At 40.6% G+C, this 25,276-nt stretch overlaps 1 protein-coding gene and 1 long non-coding RNA gene across 2 annotated transcripts in view; one reads left to right on the plus strand and one right to left on the minus strand.

Annotated features, from left to right (window-relative positions):
- The window catches only part of LOC145433631 (uncharacterized), a 222,440-nt gene that overhangs the window by 67,436 nt on the left and 129,728 nt on the right, over positions 1-25,276 (minus strand). The window lies entirely within an intron of this gene.
- On the plus strand, positions 2,156-23,468 carry LOC145440474 (growth hormone secretagogue receptor type 1-like). Its single transcript, XM_080318089.1, has 8 exons — positions 2,156-2,953; positions 3,316-3,477; positions 3,878-4,007; positions 4,980-5,108; positions 9,763-9,905; positions 11,641-11,897; positions 20,250-20,388; positions 20,752-23,468. Exons 1-8 carry the CDS (start codon positions 2,838-2,840, stop codon positions 20,873-20,875), a joined length of 1,200 nt encoding a protein of 399 aa, XP_080174215.1. The 5' UTR covers positions 2,156-2,837; the 3' UTR covers positions 20,876-23,468.

Below are 25,276 nucleotides of genomic sequence, written 5' to 3' on the forward strand. Positions count from 1 at the left end.
ACTACTGTGTATCATGCATTACGGAATAATAATGCGAAATAAGCTTAAGTAGGCGAAGTCTTTGTGTGTTTTCTGAAGTATACGTTCGAAATGAGTTATAGTGACGTAATTGGTACTAACAGGGGCAGGGAAATTGTAACATACACTTTATTAGCAAGGTTACAACATTAATAGTGTACATTGACATATGCGCAAATTAAATTTTATCTGAAACATGTTACTTGGTAATTAGAGATCGAATGGATAATCCTAGCCTGATGGTCGATATTTCCAATATGACATATACATGTAGCCTATAGCTGGTCAGTAGTCATAAGTAGGACTGTGCTACTGTGCATATGGACTTGAGTAGGCTAATCGAATCCGAATGGAGTATAATAGTTGTAAAGATATGTGTCTGGTAGTGAGAGACAATTTTTGTGCTAACTGAAATTAAATTTACGTATCCGCTGTCAGTTATTTTATCAGCGAGAATTATAATTTCGATACTTCCGTGGAAACCAACCATCCAAGCATCCGAAACATGCAGCAAAATGCGACGGCGCAACTTAGCGGAGGTGACCTCTCTGTGACATGGAGATTGATCATCTGCGTTGTCGTAACTTGCGGTCGCGGGAATTTATATTTTAGAATATTCCAAACCATTCATGCTGTCATGAAGCAATAATGAGCAGTACTGGAATTCTTGAGTCGACTCGAAGCGTAGTCCTCGATTTGGAATCAACCCCTATAGTACTCGATTTTGCTGAGCCGTAATCAGAACGTATGGAGATATCAGCGAGATGAGTAGCCAATGTCGTTAAATGCGATTGCCCAAACAGTTTTTCCATCGAAATCTCTATAATTTAAACGCGTATCACATGGCCTATCACTATAAAATACTCAATCAGATTCGATGCGATTTGAATCATATGAATACGCCGGAAAAAACATGCAATTCTGACCGCGCTGTAAGGCGTACTTTTGACGTGACCTTACTCATTTCAGTGCGTAGCTTAGGTCACCGTTCGTGAGCTTACGCTGTCATATCCGCGCAAGAAGGGTGTTGATACATTGCTGCAGTTTCAATTCACAGTTACAATTAGATTGGATGGCTGCCCTGATGTAGCCTACTAATCAGGCGTGGTCAAAATATTCAACTTTGATACCCAAAGAAATTGAAGTAATGTCCTAAATTCCTACTCAACTAAAAGTAGAAATGGCAATTCCCGAAACATGCCCAAACTACTTCGAGAAGAAATAGAAAATGAGTACTTTATTTTAAAAGAGTAGATTTGGTCGATTAGTGTCAAACTGTTAGCAATAAATCGTCGGTGGCCACTCTGAAAATTACAGGGTGCATCCACTCGACTAACGCAAATGAACTGATGACACGATAAACAGGCACAGTTTTCGATAGTATATTCAGTTACCGTGATACGGGCTATTTCGCTTACTTGATATGAAACTTTGACTCATAAAAACGATACGGACATATCGCGAAACTACTCTTCCCCTTACAAATCCAAACTGCGAAAATCAATTAGTTTTTTTCCAAAAAAACTGTTGCAGTAGATTTTGAAAGTGTCTAAATCATGAAGACAATATATGACTTGCCAGGATTGTGTACGGAAAGTAGCCTAACATTAGAAAACTCTCGCGACGCGACTAAAAGAGATAATAGCACCTGTCGCCGCCTGCCAAAACGACAGACACTAGAGCTTCATTATCTTCCCTGGAACACCGATTTATGGACGCTACCATACAAAGTCTCTGTAGGCCTAAGGAAAATTCGGATGGATAAAAATCGCATTGTTGACACTGATTGTCGGAATTAGCATGCATCCAGAAGGTTTTATAGGGTTCTCTGCTATTTTAATTACCAGTCCTGTTACATAGCAGTATTAAATTGCACCCTTTGCCTTTTAGTCTACGCCCCCGTCTGCATAGGATATTTTCAGAACAGCAATCACGATTCCGATCAGGCTTGAAGCTATATATAACATGTCACTCGTGACTAAAAAAAATCAACAATAACTCAAATCATACGAGTCGTGACGATGTGACTGGAGCGAAATGTATATTTTAATAAAGTATTTTATAACAACATGAATGCTTGAAATAAAATAAGTACTTGATACTAGTAGTCGTTCAGGGACAGAAAACATGCGTTTGAATGGCAAGATATTTATACTCGTGTAGTAAAAACGTTAAAAATAGTCTTCCGACAATTCATCGAAGCAGTAGGCCTACTAAATTCCATAGCAGACTAGGGAGAAAAAGAAGATACTGAGAATGCCTTCAGGATACATTCGACCACAGATTCTAATCCGCATGATGGTCAGGCAGTCCATGAAATCGATGCAGTTTATATTTAGATGAGAGCGACCAGCAAAATTTAGTTAACGACGCAACAAAGCCAGAGCACTTTAGGCAGAAAATAAACTAACTGGATTGGAGAGGGGAGTTGAGAGCGAGAGTGGTTGGACGAGGAGAAAAATGAATGACGGAAGGAAGAGTTTCGATTGCAAATCAGATATTTCAAGTTGAATTGATCCAAGGAGAATAGGATCAATCCAGAATGATATAAACATATAAATTTCAACGAAATTTGATGTTTTTCCAATTATCGAAATCGACTAAACCACTGTGGTCCTTTTACATCAATGCGATATTCTTTTTTGTTCCGCCTCTGCATACTTGTAACACGGCCGTAAATCAGTAGCTGTAGTTTGAGAAATGTTTTACTTGAATGTGATAACCATTTACTGTTGTAAAACTGTGCAAATCCCCAGCTCTTCTTTTTGCGTTTTCGACTTGGCTTTGACTAGTTGACAGTGACCTGTCAACTTGGAACTATGCTTGCTTTGCTTAATATTCACATTCTCATTGCAGCCATAGCGTCGTGTTGCATATATTCGTTAGGCATTTTCACAATGGCAACCACGTTCGTAACGCAGATGTTATTATCAACGTAAGTTACATTGCCGTGTGTGTCGCAGGTCTAGGTGCTATGCTACACGCAGAATTGTCGATCTGAACCCTCCATTTGGTTGTTGTTGATAGTGTACTATGACTCTTATACCTTATCGCCACGTTTACAGGGATGATTGGGATGGTTACTGCCAGGTTTTGCGTATTTTGGTTCTTGAATATCATTGTTACTGTCTTGATAGCTTGATAAACATCCACCTTTGTTCTGCAAAAGGTTGTGTCTTAGGAGTTTTACCGTAAACCGCACCGTCCTGAATAATCTGGAAGCTACGTAACCTTAATACATACAAAATACTGGTTGTTGTTTGTTGTTTCTTTCAAGCTCATCTCTTATGACTACAGGTTGGAAAATACAGCTTCCAACGAAACCACACTGTCTTGGCGACGTCCGTTTGACGACGTCAGAGTGGGCGCTGTGGCTGGACTTCTGATTTCTTTAATGATCTTGGGATTTTTCGGTAATCTATTGACGATATGCGTTATTTTGACATCCAAAAAGCTCAGGTGGGTGTTATTTGGAAACCACTGTAGGATATTCAACTGATTCTCGGATTATCTCTGAACAACTATCTCCGATGATTTGCGAGAAAAATATAAACAGTGAAGGTCGAAGTGGAAGTAGTCTTAAATAATAACCACTTCATTCTGTAATGCAAGTAAGAAAAAAACTACTTAATTAGTTTGAAAAGTTGTTGCTCAAGTTGTCCTCCTTGGTACTCAAATACAAGTAGCGATTTTCAAAGTAACTATTAGAAACCTACTTTTGCCTGTAGAAATAGAAGTGGAAATAGATTACAAAGGTTCCCCTCTTCTTCGAATCTAAGAATATGGCAACCTTACTCTACCTGCAAGCATCATATGAATTAAAATGCTTTATGAGGTAATCCGCGCTTTCTCCGTTTAGAAACATTTTCAACCAATTCATTCTAAGTCTGTGTTTCTCCGATCTCATATCTGCCTGCATCAGTTGGGTCAATCTATACAGGTGGACGTGGGGTTTTGACGACTTCGCCCTGCCCAATTTCTTTTGCTGGGTGAGTAGCAACGGTCGACCTTCCAGTGAAAGAGAGACGATGAGAACTAATTTGTCAACCGTGCCAATCAATAACATACATAACATAAATGCAACTGAGAAAAATGTGGTATGCAGATCAGAGTTTGATCAATTACAATAATTCAGTTCAATTACAATTACAATTACAATTACTCATTTGCATGTTTCAATAACATTACAATTACAATTACACTAAATAGAAATGCTTCAATCAAATTACAATTACAATTACATGAAAAAATATAACTAATTATATTCAGCTCAAATACAAATTACAATTGATCCAACTCTGATGAAGATAAGCGACATATAGGCGGAAGGCTCGATATAACAGGATAATCTAAGCCGAGCGATGTACTGCTGTATTCATTAGACGTCTGTGGATATATGGGCATGTGACAAAATATATTGCAGCACTTCAGCATGCGACACTTTAGCATGTGGGTTAAAGTTTCGTTTAGGGTTTAGTTTGCATAAACGTTAATTTCTGGGTTGAAATTGGGGTTATAAAGTCGCATGCCCAAGTGCTGTTTTCAACTGTATTTCATGCTCAGAAATTGGGCAGTATACCGGTTTTCGTCCGTCGAATTTTTCGAGAAAATGATAAAACATAAATTATATTCATATGGATAGAAACCCGAATATTTTCGACTGAAGCTCGTTAGTGATAATCGCCAGCAAATATCACATGATTGACTGAGAAGAACATTGCATACGAACTGTCGCATCACCAAATATGACATCACCTGCATGAAAATTCCAGTAATCGAGGCGAGGAGATGGCACAATGTATGCTACTACTATCTTTAGGTTATTTCCGATCTCCTTCTGTTGGCACAGACTAGGTAGGTAGATTTTGATAAAACTCGACTACAATTCAATGGCATAGGGCCTACTCAGTTTCTGTACCTCCAAGAATATCCTCATAAATAAAATATTTCACCGTTTACAGTTCTACTGGGGAGCCGACGTCTGCACGTCGTACGTGACCGCAATGCATATCTTGAGCTTTGCGATTCTTCGCCTCATATCGGTCTGGAAACCGTTCGTCTTTACTCGAATTACCGTGGTTCACGGACGGGTGAGTCACGAATTCGTATCTTTACTACTGGGCCCAGTGTGACCGTTGTGATAAATTGTATACCGCGGTACAAATACTGTGGCCCTTTCACTGATTTTAGAGCCTATGAAGCAGTGTATTTGCTTGCAAAAGAGCAGGTCAGTAACAGCACTTTGCTTTCTCCCCCAAAGAAAACACTGGTTGTGGGCCGTAATAGGGCTTTCAACCCAACTTATTGAGTACTACACGCCCCGACCCACATTTTCGACACGTGATTGTCTCGTCACTGCACTTTACACATACGATTCACAAGCACAAACACTCTTTTCGTAGCGATCGAGTCCGGTATTACGCGATTCCCGAATAGGTAACGGTGGACGCACGACTCATCTCTTTAGTTGTATTAGCTTGGCATTTGCTTTCTAATCACGCGATACGCGAATATCGTTAAAATAAATTGAGGAATCTTGTCAATAATATCGGTAGTTGTTATTGGCATGCATTACTGCTGGTTTCTCATCCTCTTTCCGCCCAAGTGATTAGATTTGCCGATAAAACTGGTGGTTGTAACACATAATTATGCATCTTATTTTCTCATAATTGCGAATTTCCTAAAATCATGCATGTTTTTATTATTAACAGTCATTTAGGGAGGGAGGTACCTTATTAAAACCAAGACATCTAACTACACCAAATCCTGTAAAGCGCAAAATATTCAAGTTGAATATATATATCCTTTTTATTGAATTGTTACGTCATACTTTGCCAATTTGGTTTTCGATTGAATCTGTTTCTGTAAGCTTGTTATTGTGCCGTTATCTCTTGATAAGGGTGGCACGAAAAGTCTTTGATTTTATATATTCTTTAATGCAATGAATGTAGTTTTGAGAGCCATACTCAAGTTCAGTACCGTCAGCCATATATTCAAATATGTATGCATAAACGTATTCTATTCTATGTTGATTTGCGAAAATATCATGTCACATTTCCCTGCGTGCCCCCGCTCGAATGGATGGTTTGGAGCAGGGCATAGTATGGTATGGTATGGAACGAGAATTTTCCATACTCCATACTTGCCTTACTCTCTCCATACCATACTTGCAATTTTCCATACCATACCAACATTGTTCCATACCATACTTGATACGTATTCCATACTTTCAAATACTTGAATATCATAAGTATATTTCCTTTTCTAGCACCTATATTATTGATATTTCGGATGTCATTATTGCTTAAACTAACCATGATGCGTATCTAATTCCTGGTAATAGTTTTACATAGTCTGTTTTGGTGAGGTTTAGTCCACGGTGGTGCGGTGCCGTGTAAGTCTACTCTACAGCTTCCGCGAGCGAAATGAGATAGTCAGCAGATTGTTATCTAGGACCGTCCATAAACAGGACGGGTAACATACTGCCCGCGGGCCGAGATTTTGTCCGGCCCGCGGACAGTTTCCCGTCTTACATGATAATGTGACCCGCGGCCCCAGTCAGCCGAGATCCCCACCACTTGCTTAAACGTAAAATTTTAGTGACTGCGTATGTAATTATGGGTGTGCGCACTGCGCAGCGTGCGAGAGTGGAGCTTACGCGTAAGTTCGTCGAAGCGAGAAGACTTGCATTATCGGCATTTATGATGTACTCAACCCTAATGAATTTATATCTTGGTAAATTTTGGGTACCGGACTTATGAAACGCTTTGAAATCCTAATTAAGGATTGTATCGTGAGTTAGTTGATTAGAGAGAAGCAGACATGGCCGCGCCTGTATGACAATGCTGTTCTGAAATCCACATTGTATTGTCATTATCGGCGAGAAATGGCTTGGAAGTGACATTGCTGTCGATAAAATACATTCATTAACTACGATTTATTCCTTGAATATATGCGCGAATAATGTATACATTCAGCAATCCGGCTTGTCAAGTACTTACTTTTCCTATATCCTGCCCACCGACTGGCGAAGTTGCCCGCCCCTGCTCCTTAAGAATGTAATCGCATTTCCGGTACATTGGCATGATGCACATGCAAGTTTGAAGTTAATACTCGCAAAATAGTTTATAATATAGGCGCACCCATAAAATATCCCAGCTACAGGCGATCAATACTGCAGCGATCTGCCTGATTATTAGTACAGCATCTGGTTGGGGTTAGCGTGGCGAGAATTTCAAATCATGACTACCCCACTCCCTAATTTATAATCCTAATGCGAGAGCGTTTGAAATATGACCAATAAGATATCTCGGTATGCAAATAGTATAAATGTGCGGAGCGGACAATGTTTCAGAAGAAATGTAATTATCAATCGCATTGAGCAATTAGTACGTTGCATCATGATTGCTTGTGAGCTGTCGTCACCAGACTTGGACAACTAGAAAATTTTCAGCTTTTCTGAATTAGATTAGAATTAGAATTAGAGCTTCACGGTTTTTTCAAACTAGATTAGAATTAGAATTAGTGCTGCACAGTTTTTCCAAATAAGATTAGAATTAGAATTAGAGCTACTAAGCTTTTTTCAGATTAGATTAGAATTAGAATTAGAGCTATACTTAGTTCGCAAAAACTTGGAAATTAAATGAAATTGTATATGGGAAAGGAATATAGCAAAATGCAGTTCACATCAAATCACAGTGCGTGGTGCAAAAGGCGGTGAGGCGATAAGCGCCTCATATTTTTGTTTAATAAACAACAAGAACAAAAGTGCATTCCCATAAACATGAGAAAGGTTAACTTCTGTAAACCAAGCTTGGCTCGATTTTTACTATACTTTAATAAAATATTACTTCTTTTATGGTAACCGTGGGCATCGTCCATGTTAGTCAGAATGGCGATGTACTAACGTAAAGTTTTAGAAACTAGAATGTTGTTCGCAGACTACAAGCTACTCTAGCAGGCTATATTCGTCATAATATCTACTATATGACTGCACGGTGTAAGTTAGGCGATGGCGGGTTGGAACTGGATTTCCCTGCGCAAGCGGGATATTCTTTTTAAATCACTGCAATAGTGCAATATGCCTCGGACAAAGAGGCATTTTCAGGAAAACAATAATTAGTTTAGAACTAGAATTAGAGAATACGGACATTTCACAAATTAGATTAGAATTAGAGCATAAGAACATTTCACAAATTAGATTAGAATTAGAATTAGAGCATGGAAGCATTTGACAAATTAGATTAGAATTAGATTACTGGCATTTCGCTCTAATTTAGTGAAATTAGACAACTAGATTTATCTAGTTGTCCAAGTCTGGTCGTCACTCAAGGAATGAGGTATAGTTGGAGTTGCCTACATTACCAATTATTGCGTCACATGATAGACTATGCTCGGAGACGTCGTGTCTAGACTCAATAGAATATCAGATCAACATTACTGTTGTCATTATTATATCACAAAATCATGTTATTCCAAGTGCTCCTAAAACCGTTGCACTAGCGCAGGGGCGGGCAATATACCGCCCGCGGGCCGGATCCGGCCCGCGAAGGGATTTTGTCCGGCCCGCGGACAATTTTCCGTCTTACATGATAATGTGGCCCGCGGCCCCAGTCTGCCGAGACTCTCTTGCTACGTCAAATTTCAGTGACTGTATGTTATTATATGCGTGTATGCGCAGCGTTGCGAGGGTGGAGCTTACGCGTAAGTTCGTCGAAGCGAGAAGACTTACATTATCGGCATTAACGATGCACTCAACCCTATTGTCGTCTGTGGTAATCATGATTTTTGTTGACTACAATGGTCATTTACACCAGGCTGATATTTCATATTTTTAATTCCGTGACCGCCGACTTGTAGCACGGCTTGATTCTAGCCTTTTTGCACCGCATATGCCAGGGGTCGCTAACTCAAAACGGGTCGCAGGCCACCTTTCAAATTTCGTAGAGGACGCGGGCCGCATGAATTCAATATCGAGATCAATTAGGTCACACAGTTGAACAACAACGCTATCCCGTCACCTACTCAACCCTAATGAATTGATATCTTGGTAAGTTAAGGTTACCGGGCTTATCGAACGCCTTGAAATCTTAATTAGGGATTGCACCGTGTGTTGATTGATCAGATAGAAGCAGACATGGCGGCGCCTGTATGACAATGTTATTCTCAAATACACATTGTCGTCGCCATTAGGTGCGAGAAATGACTTTGAAGTGACATTGCTGTCGTTAAAATACATTCATTAAATACGATTTATTCCTTGCATATGCGGATAAATGGGCGAATAATGTATCGATACATCAATCCGGCCCGCCAAGTACTTAATTTTCCTAAATCCGGCCCGCCGACTGGAGAAGTTGCCCGCCCCTGCACTAGCGCGTATTTGTACCTACACAGCGTTCAATAGTTCAATTTCACACATAACAAAAGCGATCGTATTCCGTGAGCAGCGATCAACGTACGCTTCAAGATGCTTGCACACATCACGATAAAATGTATGAAACAGCAAAGTATGGAAGTATGGAAATGTCGTTCCATACCATAGATTAAAATCTTCCATTCCATACCATACTTCCATACCATACCATACCATACCATGCCCTGGTTTGGAGTGAGGCAGGTCCTCGAAATGAGTCAATTATTACATCACATTTATAATATTTATACTCTCGCATGGGCACCATCACTAAATGCACTTGGATGTAACCGACATGTGCGCTAAAGTTGCTCCGTCTAATTCTACAGATATGGATTCTTGTCATGTGGATGATCGGCTTTATGTGCGGGTTTATCCCGTTCGCGTATCTCAGCGGCGCGTCTACACCAGATAGAAGCGATTTGTTGAGTGCAACTGCGGGATGGCCCGCTTGCACGCAAAAGTTGGAGACGTAAGTGTCTGGCTATAGGGTGTCGACATTGAGTGGTCTGTGTTAGTGATAATAACCCCGATATATTAAGCGGATATTCATAAGATATGAATCTAGCTCGAAGTGCGTCTCCTGAATTGCATATCATTCATCACAACATATATACAGCCAATTGCTATTCTTGGCCACGCAATAAATTAAAAAGGCCACATATTGACACCTGTAAGCTATGGGAAATATTTCAACATTCCTAGTCAATCTTGAACACATATTATAGTTCTCTGACTTTTATTACCATGTTCCGAGTGAGCAGTTGCTACTAGTGGCAGCCTACATTCTCAAATTGAGATGTGATGTTAGAAGGTATCGTCGAATGACATGCATTTTCGATTGTGAATTATGAGATGATACACATGAGATGATTACACGTGTCGGATTCGCGACGAAATAAAAATCGACATGCTAGAGTACCGCGCTCTACAAACTGATCATTATAATCGAATATACCCCAGTGTTGAGATGACTCGAGTCATGACTTGACTCGAGTCAGACTCGAGTCAACTTTTTCGTATGACTTGACTTGACTCGAGTCACTTTGGGAAAATGACTTGACTTGACTTGACTCGGAGCTTCAAAAATGGGCATTGACTCGTGACTCGGAGTAAAATTTACGAGTCAATTTCATGTCATCAAGTAAACACTGTCGAATAAATCACTGTATCTTGTGCATGTTCGGATTGATCGAGATACGCCGGTGTCACTTGGGAGAGTAACCAGTCATTAACTGATTCTATGTTACACTGATCCTCCATTCTTACATCACAAATAAACTGACCGAAAACTAAACGATCACAGCTTACGTTGTCGAAGTAGTAGGAGAAGATTAATCTAAATAGAAATGTGCCTCTGTTTCTTAGACGGCTCAATGCTTACCTTGCGCAGTGCTCATATTTACCAACCCTTTTATATGATTTAAATCGAACAAATATATATAGTTTGTGCGTTCATATTCTCACGGATGTGTAGACGGGTAGTGTAGGCTATTGTACCATATCAATTTGTTTCAACTTCTCGAAGCTTCGCATTAGGTCCTATATTTTGGATGATAATAACTGACTGTATCATGTAGCTGTACAACTCCCGTATTTTATTAGCAGTTCTACGTGTGCGTGAGGGATACAGCGTCTTTTTGCATGCATATTTAGCCAGATATTCGTTATTTGATTCAAGATAAATGATCAATTAATCTGTCTTTCACACAGCTAGCAAAATGTAATGACTTTGATTCATCACTCGTACGTCAAAAACTCAATTTGACTTGAATTGTGACTTGACTCGTGACTTGACTTGACTTGACTCGACTTGACTCGAGTCACCTCCAAAAAACGAGTGACTTGACCTGACTCGAGTCACCTTTAAAAATCGGTTGACTTGACTTGACTCGAGTCAAAATCTGCAATGACTCGAGATGACTCGTGACTCGAAGGTAGTGACTTGATCCCAACACTGATATGCCCATCATCTCGAGGTCTTAGTCTATACTTGGACCAATTTGGGCGAATACCTCTGTCTTCAACGGGTTAAGATTCATTGATTCGCTATAAAAATAGCGCTTTCCCTCATCCATCTATATGAAGTTCAGCTGGGTAGGCATGCATGTCGCGGCTATTTTCTTCTCCCGAACAATCGGGGTGTCATCTTTATTATACTTTCCGGGGTTTGCCCAAAACGACATAATCTGAGTTTTCCGGACTAGAATCCTTCAGTACAAATTGATGATCCACATCACGTACCCTCTCTTCCTGTACGCGCCCTGCATCGGCATACTCCTCGTGTCAATCGCCACCATGACCGGGCTGCTAAGCAAGAGGCGCGAGAAAACCAAGAAGCGCACGATCTCAGTGGCTAGCGACGCCTGGAAACAGGAAAAGAAAGCTAAAAAGGAGAGGCAGGCAATCCTCCAACTTGTACTCATCGTAGGATCGTTCATGATTGGATACATTCCGTTTACAAGTACGTACCAGTCTTCTATCGTTGTATAGATGAGTGGTATACATGGGTGCTGTAACCTTTCAAAGAAAGCACCAGCCGATGGCTCCCAAAGTAAGCGATATTTCGAGAGTCATGAAGGCGGTAAAGCAGTGATTCCCAAGTGCGGCCCCGAGGGCCGCATGCGGCCCCCAGATAGTCTTCTTGCGGCCCCCAAAAGATATTAAGAAATCGATTTATAACGAAAAATAAAATTTATATTTATAAAATACTCTTGCTTGGCTTGGCCTCTGTAATTTTTAATTATAGAATTGCAGGAAGGTTGTGAGTATAGACTGCTAACGTTACGCCACTGCTGTTTCAATGCAATGTGACCTAACTTTCCAGTTGAACGAGCAGTTGCTATAGATATAAATAGGTATTGATAACTTTCAAAACCGGAGGAAAATCCTGAAAATGGTAAATTTTTCCCACTTCGTGGTCGCTCGACTAAAAAAGAAAAAGAGGCTAAACTCCCGGAAAATACGGTTTTTCTTTCACATTAACAGGTGGTTGACTGGAAAAAAATTTGCACCCCACTGCCGCTCCCCAAACCCCCAATTGAGGGGGGCCGAGCTCGAAGGGGGCCCAAAATTATTTCGTGAATTAGCATAAATTAGAGAGTGTATTTTGAAAATTTATGCAACTTTTTCAAAAATTTTCCGCGCTGCGTGCGATTTCAATTCACCACATATATTGATTACTCTTCCCGCAAGAAAAAATACGCAAGATTTATAGAAATGGGAATATCAGCGTTGGCAATGACCGCACCACAACGCACCAAGAGATATAATGCTTTAGGCCATGTGACATGGAACTCCACGAAGTGTGTCAGAACGATCGGCAGCGAGAAAGCCTTGGCCGTAAAGGACTGCTTTTATGATGACCAAAAACTTCGAAATACCAAAAACTTCGTTTTATAAACAAAATACATATAGGTTTGATTGTCCATATAGGCGCCTAAATGACTGGCGCCGAATGTTCTTGTCTTGGCAATCTGAACCTCACAAGACAAATATCATCCCGCAAGAAGGAAAATTATACGCCAGTGAAGAAATACCAATTTGAAATCGTGATCTTTAAGTTTAGTAGGTTTGGGCAATCATACATTTTTTGATATAGCAGACAGGAGGTTACGAAATAAATCATGTAAAGAAGTCATACCAAGGAGTTCACCCGCCCGAAAATGTTTAATTTTACGGGGTCTGCAGTTTCAAAGACACCTCTCACTCTGCTCTACCGTTAAATCTGATTAACTGGGCAAAGAGGACAACCATGCAATTCCCGATCTTATTCACCGATTTTATCATGAATTATCGAAATATTCGCGCGTCGCGCTGTCTCACTAAACAGTACAACTTTAATTTCGTGGCAAAAGCGAACAACGTGATGCGGTGTCAGTTTATTACCCTATGGGAGCCCGGGGTCCTGACGAAGTGCTGTTACGTTCCTGCCAACGGGTATACCCCTGGAGATGTTTAATTACTAGTGAGGGGTCCTATACCTTTTCAAACCCACCTCACTCAGCTCTACCGGTAAATCAGATTACGTGAACAGAGACAGGATGAAAATTGATAGCAATACATGCAATTCCCGATCATATTGACCGATTCAGTGATGAAGCTAAAGAAATTTCTCGCGCTTCGCGCGTTTAGGCGAGAAAAGCCGATTCACTCAACGGACACCCAATGCAGCAGATAAGTAGCTGTGAATACTTTTGAAATCTCGCCTGGGCAATAAAACTACTCCGAAATAGCCATGATGACTGTTTTGGGTCCGTTTCATAGCCGTAGTATTCGTGCGGCCTCGACCATACTCGGAAATTCTCAATTTGGCCCTAACACCGAAAAGGTTTGGGAACCACTGCGGTAAAGTATGAATCGGCGATACGGGTCAAAGATATTAGAACGTTCGATCAGTTTGATTTAATTAGCGATCTGCTTTCTTGTCAAGTTCAATATGTAATCGATGAATATTGATGGAAAAGGGAATCATTACCCTACTCATCCCAGCCCGCGAATAGTGAAAAAGGTCAAATCTGGAAAATTTGCTTCTAATTACACCAAATCAACTTATTTATGAATTTTGTCAACTTCACAGCAACGCGTTGTGAATACGTGAATCCAAAAGATACTTTCACTTGACAATAATTAGTAGGTAAGACTAGTATTTTAGCAGTAGTAAGTGATATTGCCCAGTAATTGTTAAGTAGAAGTTGAAGTACTTAACAACACAAAGTCGTGCAAGCAGGTAAAATATACTTTTGTACTCCGCAAAATAGAAGTACTTCGGTAAAATGTCCGCTTCAGGTCACTGACTATAAGACTATATGGCGGTGCTCTTCAACCTTTTTCGTCGTGTTACACCCTTCTACCGTTCACTCAATACTCGTACACCCCTAGCAACATAATACACCGATTCCATAGTAAGCGGCCTTTCGATTACTTATAGCATACGGCCGCATTCCAGCGGAGAGTCGTGATGTGAAATTGGCTACAGTGAACTTTGCGCCGCGGAGAGCCGTTATGGAGTTCTGAGTTCTTTGTCGTCGCCGATTTCTTGATTTTTGAAAGGTTCTGTATGAACGCGAACGTGAACCTATGACGTCACGTTATGTAATATTGCCAATTCCAACCCTACATTTCAGCCCACATGAGCCACGGTGCTTAATTACGTGCTTGCTGATGTTTTAAACGTCACCAAATGTATCAGTCTGAGAAATCAAATGTTATAATAAAATCAATATCTTTCGTCGATTTGCCAACAATTTCGACGAGGACTTACATCTGACCATTGCTACATTGGTATTGAGCAGAGTGTAGCCAACACCCCAATCGCACGGATTAGGTTTTTATGATACAATGAAAATATCAAATCAAGATGGGTCCCGAACACCTGCTAGTTTTTTTTACATTAGACAAGATGATGTATTCTTGATATCAATTTCGCTGATTGTTTGAATAAGCATCATTCGCCGACTTCCCAAATGTGGTGTATTTCATTCTTGTTGTTGTGTTATTGCGGGTCAAGCTCACAGCAGAGGGTCAATAAATATCCACAAACGGTAAGCCGAATATTTCGAGCTAATTTTTGCATCGAAGCAAGTAAAATACTTGAGATTGGCAGGGTGCATGCTCGTTTAGTGTTGATATTTTTATGCTGTCAGCGCCATGCATAGAGTCTTCCGAAGTTGAAATGCAAAGAATTGGAACCAAAGATGTTATAGTGACGTGAAAAATTAGAATGTATAAAAAAGCTTTACAGTGGAGAACCTACCAAGGTTCGTTTGTGAATGTGAGCCTCTAAATTTCTGAGGTTCACACACAGAACGCGAACGTGAACCTCACGTTCACACCATTCCTAAACCAAACCAATAAGTCCGTTATCAACTATTAAATGACCAAGAGAAACATTTGCTTATGACATCACAAAAGGAATGTAGCAGTTGCCGCATACAGCTGATTTGAACCAGACATGGGGTGATTACTTTGTGAATGTAATCGATTGCGATTACGATTACTTTTGCATCACGCGATTACGATTACGATTACGATTACAGCAAAATCAGGAAGTAATCGATTACGATTACGATTAGAACTAATCTCAGAAGATATTGCTAGACAATATAATGATTGCGATGAAAAGACGTAATGAGATAACGACTTTCTTCATAGATAATACATTATTTGCTTGTTACGTCATGATATGTCCAACTCAGGAATATCCAACTTTATAGGGGACGATTTATCGCACCCACCCATTTGCGTTCTTGCCATGTCCGTGACTACCGCACCCTAAACTCCCTAATAGGGTGGGGAGCAGGGTTGTAATGACTGGAGTCGCGATTTTGGTGACCCGACTCGAGTCATTTTTTCAAATGCGTAAAATGACTCGACTCGAGTCAATTTCTGCATTGACACGACTTGTACTCGAGTCATTGTGCATGACTCGAACCAAGTCATACGACTCGAGACTCGGGCGGCCAAAACAGAAATTTCATTGTAACTTCGAAGAATAGTAAAGTTAACACAATATTGATATTTCGTCTATCAGTTCTGATACTTGGAAAATAGGGCCACAAAGTGTTAAGACTGAGGAAAATCACTATATTATGAATGCGAGTCTTCTATATCACTCTAGCAGAGTTGAAAAAGCGGGTTGAAAGGAATTGAACTGAAAACTGAACAGTGAACATATAATGACTTGGTGGTGAATTGAAAATGACTCGACTCGACTTGACTCAAGTCAAAACTAAAAAAGTTAGATTGACTTGTGACTCGAAACCTGGTGACTTGGTTACAACCCTCGTAGGGAGGGAATGATTTTCGAGAAATGTAATTAACTTGAAAATGTTCCTCGAGCTTTGCAATTTACTGTCTCTAAATAACTTGATTTTGAAATGCAAACATCACTCCCTCAAGAATAAAAGCATGCCTAAGGTATAGGAATAGGCATTTCGGCGCAACAGCAAAAGACATATGCAATTTCAGTCAACATGCGACTCCACGAAGTGTGCTAACAAGGCCGAAGCTTTTGAGTGTGTGTCCATTAGGGCTGTTCAAAAATAACTTTTTTTCCTGAATCTTGCTGGTTACTTGATTAAATCGTTAGGTTGCCTTGAAAAACGACGCATACCAAATTTGAATTCATTCCGACAAATATTCGCGGGTTACGTAGAGTTTGAAAATTTTGGATTTGCCCAGAAACGCAAAAAAAAATTTTTCTCAAATTTTTTTGCCAACCCCATGAAATTGTTGGGCTGTCTTCAAAAACTATGCAAAACAAATTTGACTCAATTCCAAGCTGTAGAACCGGAGTTATTTCAGTTTTTATTCGATAATTCTGGGATTATCCTTGATTGGTGGATAATCCAAGAATTCACACCGTAAAACTGGAATAACTCCGCTTCTACGGCTTGGAATTGAGTCAAATTTGTTTTGCATAGTTTTTGAAGACAGCCCAACAATTTCATGGGGTTGGCAAAAAAATTTGAGAAAAATTTTTTTTTGCGTTTTTGGGCAAATCCAAAATTTTCAAACTCTACGTAACCCGCGAATATTTGTCGGAATGAATTCAAATTTGGTATGCGTCGTTTTTTAAGGCAACCTAACGATTTAATCAAGTAACCAGCAAGATTCAGGAAAAAAAGTTATTTTTGAACAGCCCTAGTGTCCATTGTCAATAGCCTCACTGGATGGACGTAACGAATCGTCCTGACGTTTCAATCTGAGTCCCCCAATACAAATGCTACCGGGGGCACCCACGGAAGGATGAAGACATGAGAATTTGTGTGTGGGCCTCGCGAAAGTTTAGTCTGCTACGTTTGAGTGACGACACTATATTTTGATTATATAACAGATGGCAGGTCACGAATTAACAACATAGGCCTACAATAAAGCAATTAAAACAACATATCACACGTTAGTATTATGAATTACTTGCCCCCAGTTCTACCGATAAATCTGACCATCGGGGGCTGAGAGGATTAAAAATGAATAGTAATATAATGTAAATACCAATATTTTGACGAAATCTGGTGTTTAACCTGAACACCGTATGGGACCCAAGACTTACGTTTGGAGTTGGGGTACGACTTGTTGTTTAGGTCCTGATTCTAGCTACACCCATAACCCAAGCTAACACGGTGTATTAGCGGGTGACTATGGCGGCGTAATTACGATTGGAGACCATTTCAAGTAGAGTCATAGGAGAAAAAGATAAAGTGAACATAAAATTTTGTCTTCCACTTGATACAGATACTGCAAGCTGCTGTTACGAGAAACAGGAAACAACGGCTCGGTTACGATATATATCAGCAGTTTCATTGTGGAAATCGTAATGTTTCTTTCATTTGACGAGTACAAAATTTCAAATCTTTGTTCGGTGTACATAAGTAGGCCTACATAGGCATACTGCCCGACAAGCAACAATGGTCAAGCCACGTTTAACTAAGCAAAACCAGATATCAATACGTAAGTTTCTATTGGAAACTAGGCAGAGTAGTGATTATTATCCTGCTGCAAGGTAGTGGCGTCTAGTGTGTATTGATAACCTAATATACAGCATGACAGGTGTTTTTACAATCGCACTACAATGAACATCGAATGTCTATTTCATATGTATGGCTGTGGAGCAGTTGTTCCCAACCTTTTTCGGTGTCAGGGCCAACTTTAGAATTTCAGAGTACGGTCGGGGCCGCACGAATACCAGGACAATGAAACGGACCCAAAATATTCATCAACATATGAAAATTGGCATTGTTCCGATCAATCACTTGACGCCATTGGCCATTGTTATGGTCATTGTGTTGCTGCGCTCTAATTGTTCAGAACAATCGACCTTTGGTGGCTATTTCGGAGTAGTTTTGTTGCCCTGGCGAGATTTCAATTAGTCTTTTTGAAACAGCTTTTGATAAAGACCGGACCCATCAAATAATTCGGAACCTTCGGTCGAGAGCTATAAGACTACCAATTATGCTGCTTTCGGGGCGGTTTAGTAAGTCAGCTTTTATCGCCTATAGACGCGCTAAGCGCGAAAATTTTCTGTAATTCGTGATTGAATCTGTCAATATGATCGGGAATTGCATATGTATTGCCATCAATTTTTATCCTCTCTCTGCTCACGTAATCAGTTTTACAGGTCGAACCGATGTAGGTGTGTTTGAAAAGGTAGGGCCCCTCAATAATAATTTAACATCTTCAGGCGTATACCCGTTGGCAGGAACGAAACAGCACTTCGTCAGCCCCTCCTAAAAACATAAAAATAAAAATAAACATGGGTCTTGGGCTCCCATAGGGTGATAAACATACCCCAATCACCTTGTTCGCTTTTGCCACGAAACTAGATGCACCGTCCAGCGAGTCAGCGCGAAGCGCGAAAATGTTCGATAATTCATGATAAAATCGGTCAATATGATCGGGAATTGCATATTGCTATCAATTTCTTGTCCTGGCTGCTCACTTAATCAGATTTACCGGTAGAGCTGAGGGAGGTGTCTTGGAAACTGTATGGCCCGTTAGCATGATTTCGTAACATGTTATTTCGTGACCTCCTGTCTGCTATATCAAAAAAATATAGAATCGCCCAAACGTAGGCTTCTAAACTAAAAAACGCACACGATTTCAAGTTGGTAATTCTTCACTGGAATATATTTTTTTCCCTGCGGTATGGTATTTGTCTCGTGAGGCTCCGATTGCAAAGACAGTATTCGGTAAGAAGTTTTCGGTCAGCATAACGGCAGTCCTGTTCGGCCAAGGTTTTCTCGCTGCCGATCGTTATGACAAACTTCTTGGAGTCGCAAACATGGAGGAAAACTTAATATGCTCATTATATAAATCTTGCGCATATTGCCTTGGGGATGAGTACCCAAAAATCAAGATATTTGGCAGCATGAAATCACCCCTAGAGCAAAAAAATTGAAAAAGATGCATAAATTTTCAAAAAATACTCTTTCGAGCTCGCCCTCCCCCCTATATCTATAGCTACTGCTCGTTCAACTGGGAAGTAATGCCACATTGCATTGAAACAATAGTGACGTAACCATAGCAGTCTACTCACGACTTTCCTGCAATCCTAATTAAAAACTCCAGACTCCAAGCCAAGCAAGTGTATTTCATAAATATAAATATTATTTTTTGTCATAACTCGATTTCTTAATATTTTTGGGGGGCCGCAAGAAGGATAACTGGGGACCGCATGCGGCCCTCGGGGTCGCGGTTGGGAATCACTGCTGTGGAGTGTGGATAGTTCTTAAGCAATGACGAGCAAAGCTAATACTTGTGACGTAATAATGAGCAGTGGCGTTTAAAAATCAGACTGTGCTGTCAATAAACCTGATATAATATCTCCTTGTTCACGAATGTTTTATTTATGTCATAGTCATTGTGCAAATAAAAAGTAATCGTTCATGCACAAAGAAATCGATTAGATGTGTGAAGTAGTCGATTACGATTACGATTACTTCGGTATTTTATCGAATGTAATCGATTGCGATTACGATTACTCGAAAATGATGTAATCGTCGTAATCGATTACGATTACTAATCGCGATTACCCCATGTCTGATTTGAACATTGTACGATTATAGAGACAATAAGTGTCTCTATAGTTCGATACTGCACATCCTGTCAACCCGTTCTGAAGCATAAACTATCTGCCTATTTATTGTGATAGCTAGTCAGCGGTCCATTGTAATACGGATCTGGTCCACCCAAGTACACCTCATCCGAGTGGTACACCCTTTATAAATTAGGGTACGATACACTCGGTTGAAAAGGCCTGCTATATGGTAAATGTATTTTGGACAGGATCGCTCCCAAGTCGTTCCCTCTGTTTCAGTTTTCGAATTCTGGACTGTGGCCAACACCGATCAGTCATTCTCTGGCAGGCGAACGGAATGGATGTTCGGGGTGGTACAAAACATCTTCCTGAGATTTTCCGAGTGCTTAAATCCGATGTTCTACAATCTCGCCTCAGCGTAAGTTGGTGACTTGAAATTGCTTTTCAGGATCCAATTGGAGGTGGACTGGACATGAGATTCACATCTTCCAGATTATTGTTCCACAACTATTTTCCGTTACAGTGCTGGTCAAAGACAGCCTAATATTCTTTCATTCTTTATACTACAACATGCTACCCTGCTTATGACCGCTCATCGTCCGCAGCTTGTCCGGCGAATATTGCGTTGTTGTAACCGATTCATTCATTATTTGTTCACTCTGAATTGACAATTCTAGTTGCTATTATCAATAATATCTGTTTTAGTTACTTCTTGTTACTATCGTATATTAGATTCTATCTTATTCCTTGTAAACAGTAATTACTCATCTTTCCTTTTCAGAAAGATGCGAAGCGAAACGTTGCATTTCTTGACGCAAAAATTGTACAAAAGTTGTTTTCGAACCAAAGAATTGAATCGGACCGACACCTCGTCGGCGATGTCTAATAAAGGATTACAACTGTGATGCGGTGTAGTCCTGTCAAAATTGGTGCAGCCCGTGCGCGCTAATATATCCCAATACTTCGGGCACGTAGCCAGCTGCTTTTTGTCTGCGCTGGCCAAGCGCGAATCGCTTCGGGCATACCAACTGACTAATTACAACGAGTATGTCCAGTCCACGGTCGCAAGTATACCTTAGGCGTATGAAACCAGAGTTTGCCAACGTTGCCAGAGTTGCTTACTCGTGTAAAATAAAAGTAACTGCGTAAATGTCTACTCCAATACGAGCAGAAGTAATAATTTATCAGACGTGTCAACACTATTTCAAGTGAAATTGGAAAAAAACGAAATCTCTGAGTAATACTCAAGTATCGAAAAGTAGATTCAGTCGAATCCGAGATTTTGACAGCTCATCGGGGTTGATACGTTCTAAATAACACTTGAGAACGGCGTTTTACGCAAAATGACCAATGACAATACAAATCGGCCCAATCTTCGGATATATCTTCAGTTACCGAGATTCGGGGATTATATCACATGGATCATGTGACGATTTCACTCATAACAATGACGCAAACTCATCACAAATCCACTTTATACTTATACAATCTTTACAAAGTAAGTAGTGTTTCATGTAGGCATTGCTCAAATAGAAGTGACGGAAGTCGTCTAAAACATGACGTGGATTAAGTAGTTGAAGTATGCGAAACTAGTTTGACTAACACCTCCGGCTAAACTAACTCTAGCTAAACTAGCACCTTTGTTGAATTCAAAAGTCCAGCCTTCAAATTCGGTGATGGGCATTGCGTATGCCCCCGTGCATATAAAACATATCAAGTTGTGTTATCGGGAATAACAGCTACGGCGGAAGGCATGGAACTTTCTTATCCTCAAATGGATGTTCACAATGCTCCCCTCCTACTTTCGTCTCGTGTACCCCGTTCAATATTATATTAACTCTTCTTGGTTATCTGGAAGTGGTTTCCAACCATTTCCGACTCACCGCCCCCTTATCAATATCGGCGGGAATTTTCGTCCCCCATATTTCCGATCCAAAACTGACGACATCTAAACGGGAAATTTATTCTCCTAACTCTGATCGCCGTTGTGAATAGACTAAAAAACGTCCATTTTCCGAGATGCTGCTCGGAAAACCGGCTTCCGCGGCTACTTTCTGTTGGATTAACCTATATTTAGTTAACTTTCGCGTAATATACTGAGTGAACCGTATTCACGTGGCATTTTTAGCCGTGTTTATTGAATATGTCTCACTTGACGCTCCAACATTTTCGCCTCCCATCGCCCCCATTCACCCCCTTTGGCATTTTCGCCCCATTATTCTAAAAATCATCGCCCACGCTGGAAACCATTGGTCTAGATCAGGGGGAGGCAAACTTTTGAGCTCGCGGGCCGCATTCAACATCTGAATTCAGCTGCGGGCCACACTATATAAAATTGGGATTATGTACCAAAACGCAATATTGTTATTTGATTATATTGCGAGGACATGGAGGTAATATATATGCTTATTTAGAACAAACGAAACATTGCTTTGATGATATCGTACACGTGTCAGAAACAGTGGCGAGATTTCATAGTCTAGTCGACCTCAAAAACCATTTTGTCAAAACTATGGAGATGAATGTCGGCTGTCCCGATTCTTACAACAGGATTGAAATTTAAATCTGTGAGCATTGATCTGTTCTTAGATTTACTAATTCCACATTTGGCTCAGTTCCAGGACACACAATGCTGAAAGCATCACTAACCATGTTGGCTGCAAACACGCTTCTACTATGTGTAGATAAAATATAAATACCGTAATTCTACGCAGACAGAGAACGAATCTACCTAAGACACGCACATCACCTAAATAATCAAAACTGGATTGGTCAATCTGACATCACACTCGTGATCCGAATTATGTGAATCTCGTTTAGGAGTTCTGCGATGTTTAGCAGTTGAAACCTTTCAAACTGCGTGGGCCTTGAGAATTTTCAGCTGAGCTCAGCTTCGCACCCCCCTTCCGACGCTTTCACGCCCGCAAGGGGGGCGAGCCCCCAGTTTGAGAACCACTGCCTTTGAATAATCATCAAATTTCATCAAATCCCTGCATTAATTCTATTTTTAGTACGAATTTTGTCAATATGTTTAATTAGTTTCTTTAGATACTCGCGGGCCGCACAGAGCGGTGTTGCGGGCCGCATGCGGCCCGCGGGGCGTAGTTTGCCCACCCCTGGTCTAGATTCTAGAACCAGACTATCTATATAATTGTAGGCGTAAGCTGTTAGTCAATTCCTTTTTAATATTTGTGTTTAATGACTGCTATTTGTTCTCTGAGGAATTTCATTCTGTAATTCTGATGGTGTTAGGATATAAACAAGCATGAGACATAATGGCACGCGTCATATCAGTATGCGGCATGTGGTTAATAATAAGAATTGGTTTTGCGCTAGGGTTAGGATATGCGGTTGTAAGGCGCATGCTCAAATGCCTTCATTAATTTTGTCGCATTGTCAAATAGTTGGCATTCATTTATGATATGATTATTCATTTTTGCTACTTCGTCTAAAGTCGCTAAGATATGGTTTGGAAAATAAAGAATATTACACGCCGAAGTCTTGCCTTGAATTGAGCAGGATTGGTGGTAACGAGGTTTCAGCAATCTTCTGGCCGTGGATATAGGCTTCTGGCTGCATTTTATCTTTGTGCTATGTATGTAGTAGGCTAGGCTACCAAAGAAGGCCTTGTAGGTGATGTAGGCGTTCATCTAATTATTCCTAGTTTAGTTTGCGAAAAGACTCATATAATCATTCCAGTCATAAGAATTTCACCTATTGCTCGAATCAACATGTACCCCGGCCATTGGAAACGTTTATAATGTAATGCTTCGCATAACCCAGAATGATGCGGTGAAGAACTAGAAACTCAAATTTTTGTGGTAACCTCGCAGACACATCTCTCAATACCTCAGTGTGATATTTTCAACTAGTACATAGCACCTTAATCCTTGGATACGCTGGCCATGACCACGAATACACATATCGTATCGCGGAAGAGACAGACAGTGGCGTATGGTGGCATTTTTATCAACGTGGCAATCAAATGTAGGTATACAGCAGTACACTGAAGCATCCAGATTGTGACAGTTTAATGGGAAGCCCACCTTGTCTGTAATTTGAAATGGAGAAGAATGTATGGATTAGGGCAGGGGCGGGCAACATACGGCCCGCGGGCCGGATCCGGGCCGCGACGGGATTTTGTGCGACCTGCCGACTGTTTTCGGTCTTACGTGATGATGAGGCCCGCGTCGCCGTCTACAGGCATTTAGACGCAATCATTTTCGAGCATGAACATCAGCAAGACAACGTGACGTTCTAATACAACTGATGTTCACCGCATTGAAGTATAGCCAGGGGCGAATGTGGCCATTTCATTGCCAGATTTTAGAGGATATTCGTGATATTTATAAATAGTGGATTGTTTTGGGCAGATGGATTCAAACTAAAAACATTTCGCCCGATTCAGTGTCTCTACGTCGGCTACGTGTCTTGATTATGGAAATACAGTATCATATAGATACACTATAGAATAGCCCGAGGCCGTGGGGTAGCAGGAGTTTTCAACAAAGTAATTAATAAAGAATGAACCCGCCCGAAGTGAATAATCTGCGATAAGCTCATGAATGTATATTCTTATGCCATGATCAATGTTCAAAATTATAATTATACGTGTTGTCAGTTTTCGAAGAAACCACTTGCTCATACACTCACCAATATCATTGATCAAATTCATTCATTTATAATGCTAAAATTTTCGTGCTTCTCGCGACCAGAGGCAAAATTTACTGATTTTTGATCACATTCATATCACCGATTTGGGTTCGCCCGTGAATCGATCACCCAAACTAGACATAGTTCGCAACTGCTGGAATGTGTGCGTCTCTGAATTGTATGTACAAACTTTGTACTACAAAGGGTAGTGCAGGGTACGATGGACGGATCTGTGGCGCGTTCCCCCGGAAGAGAGCTCCCCTAAACTCATAAAAAATTCAGGAATCCGACCCGCCTCGTGTTCATATTCCTCTATCCGGCCCGCCGGATGAAGAAGTGGTTCGGCCCTGGATTAGGGCGAGATAGGGATGGTCCATGAACTGCATATCCGCCGGATTTTTTGTTTATTTTTTGGTCGGAACCGCTATTCTTCACTTATGCACTTCCTCGACGCGACTTTTGACTTCAGTCCCATCTCTTTATAGTAATTACGCGGCGAATCTGATTCGTCACCCATGTTACTTTGACTCTATGCAACTGCACAGGCTTTCATCGTTCAGTGGTCGCGCTAGAAAATGATTAAGGCAAATAAATCTACCCCAAACACTCCACTTGATGTTGCTTTACGAAAAAAATTTGGTCTCCTTTCGAAC

Source organism: Botryllus schlosseri, chromosome 1 (genome assembly GCF_051294905.1).
Source record: "Botryllus schlosseri isolate E-star chromosome 1, Bs_hap1, whole genome shotgun sequence".
NCBI classification, from domain to species: domain Eukaryota; kingdom Metazoa; phylum Chordata; class Ascidiacea; order Stolidobranchia; family Styelidae; genus Botryllus; species Botryllus schlosseri.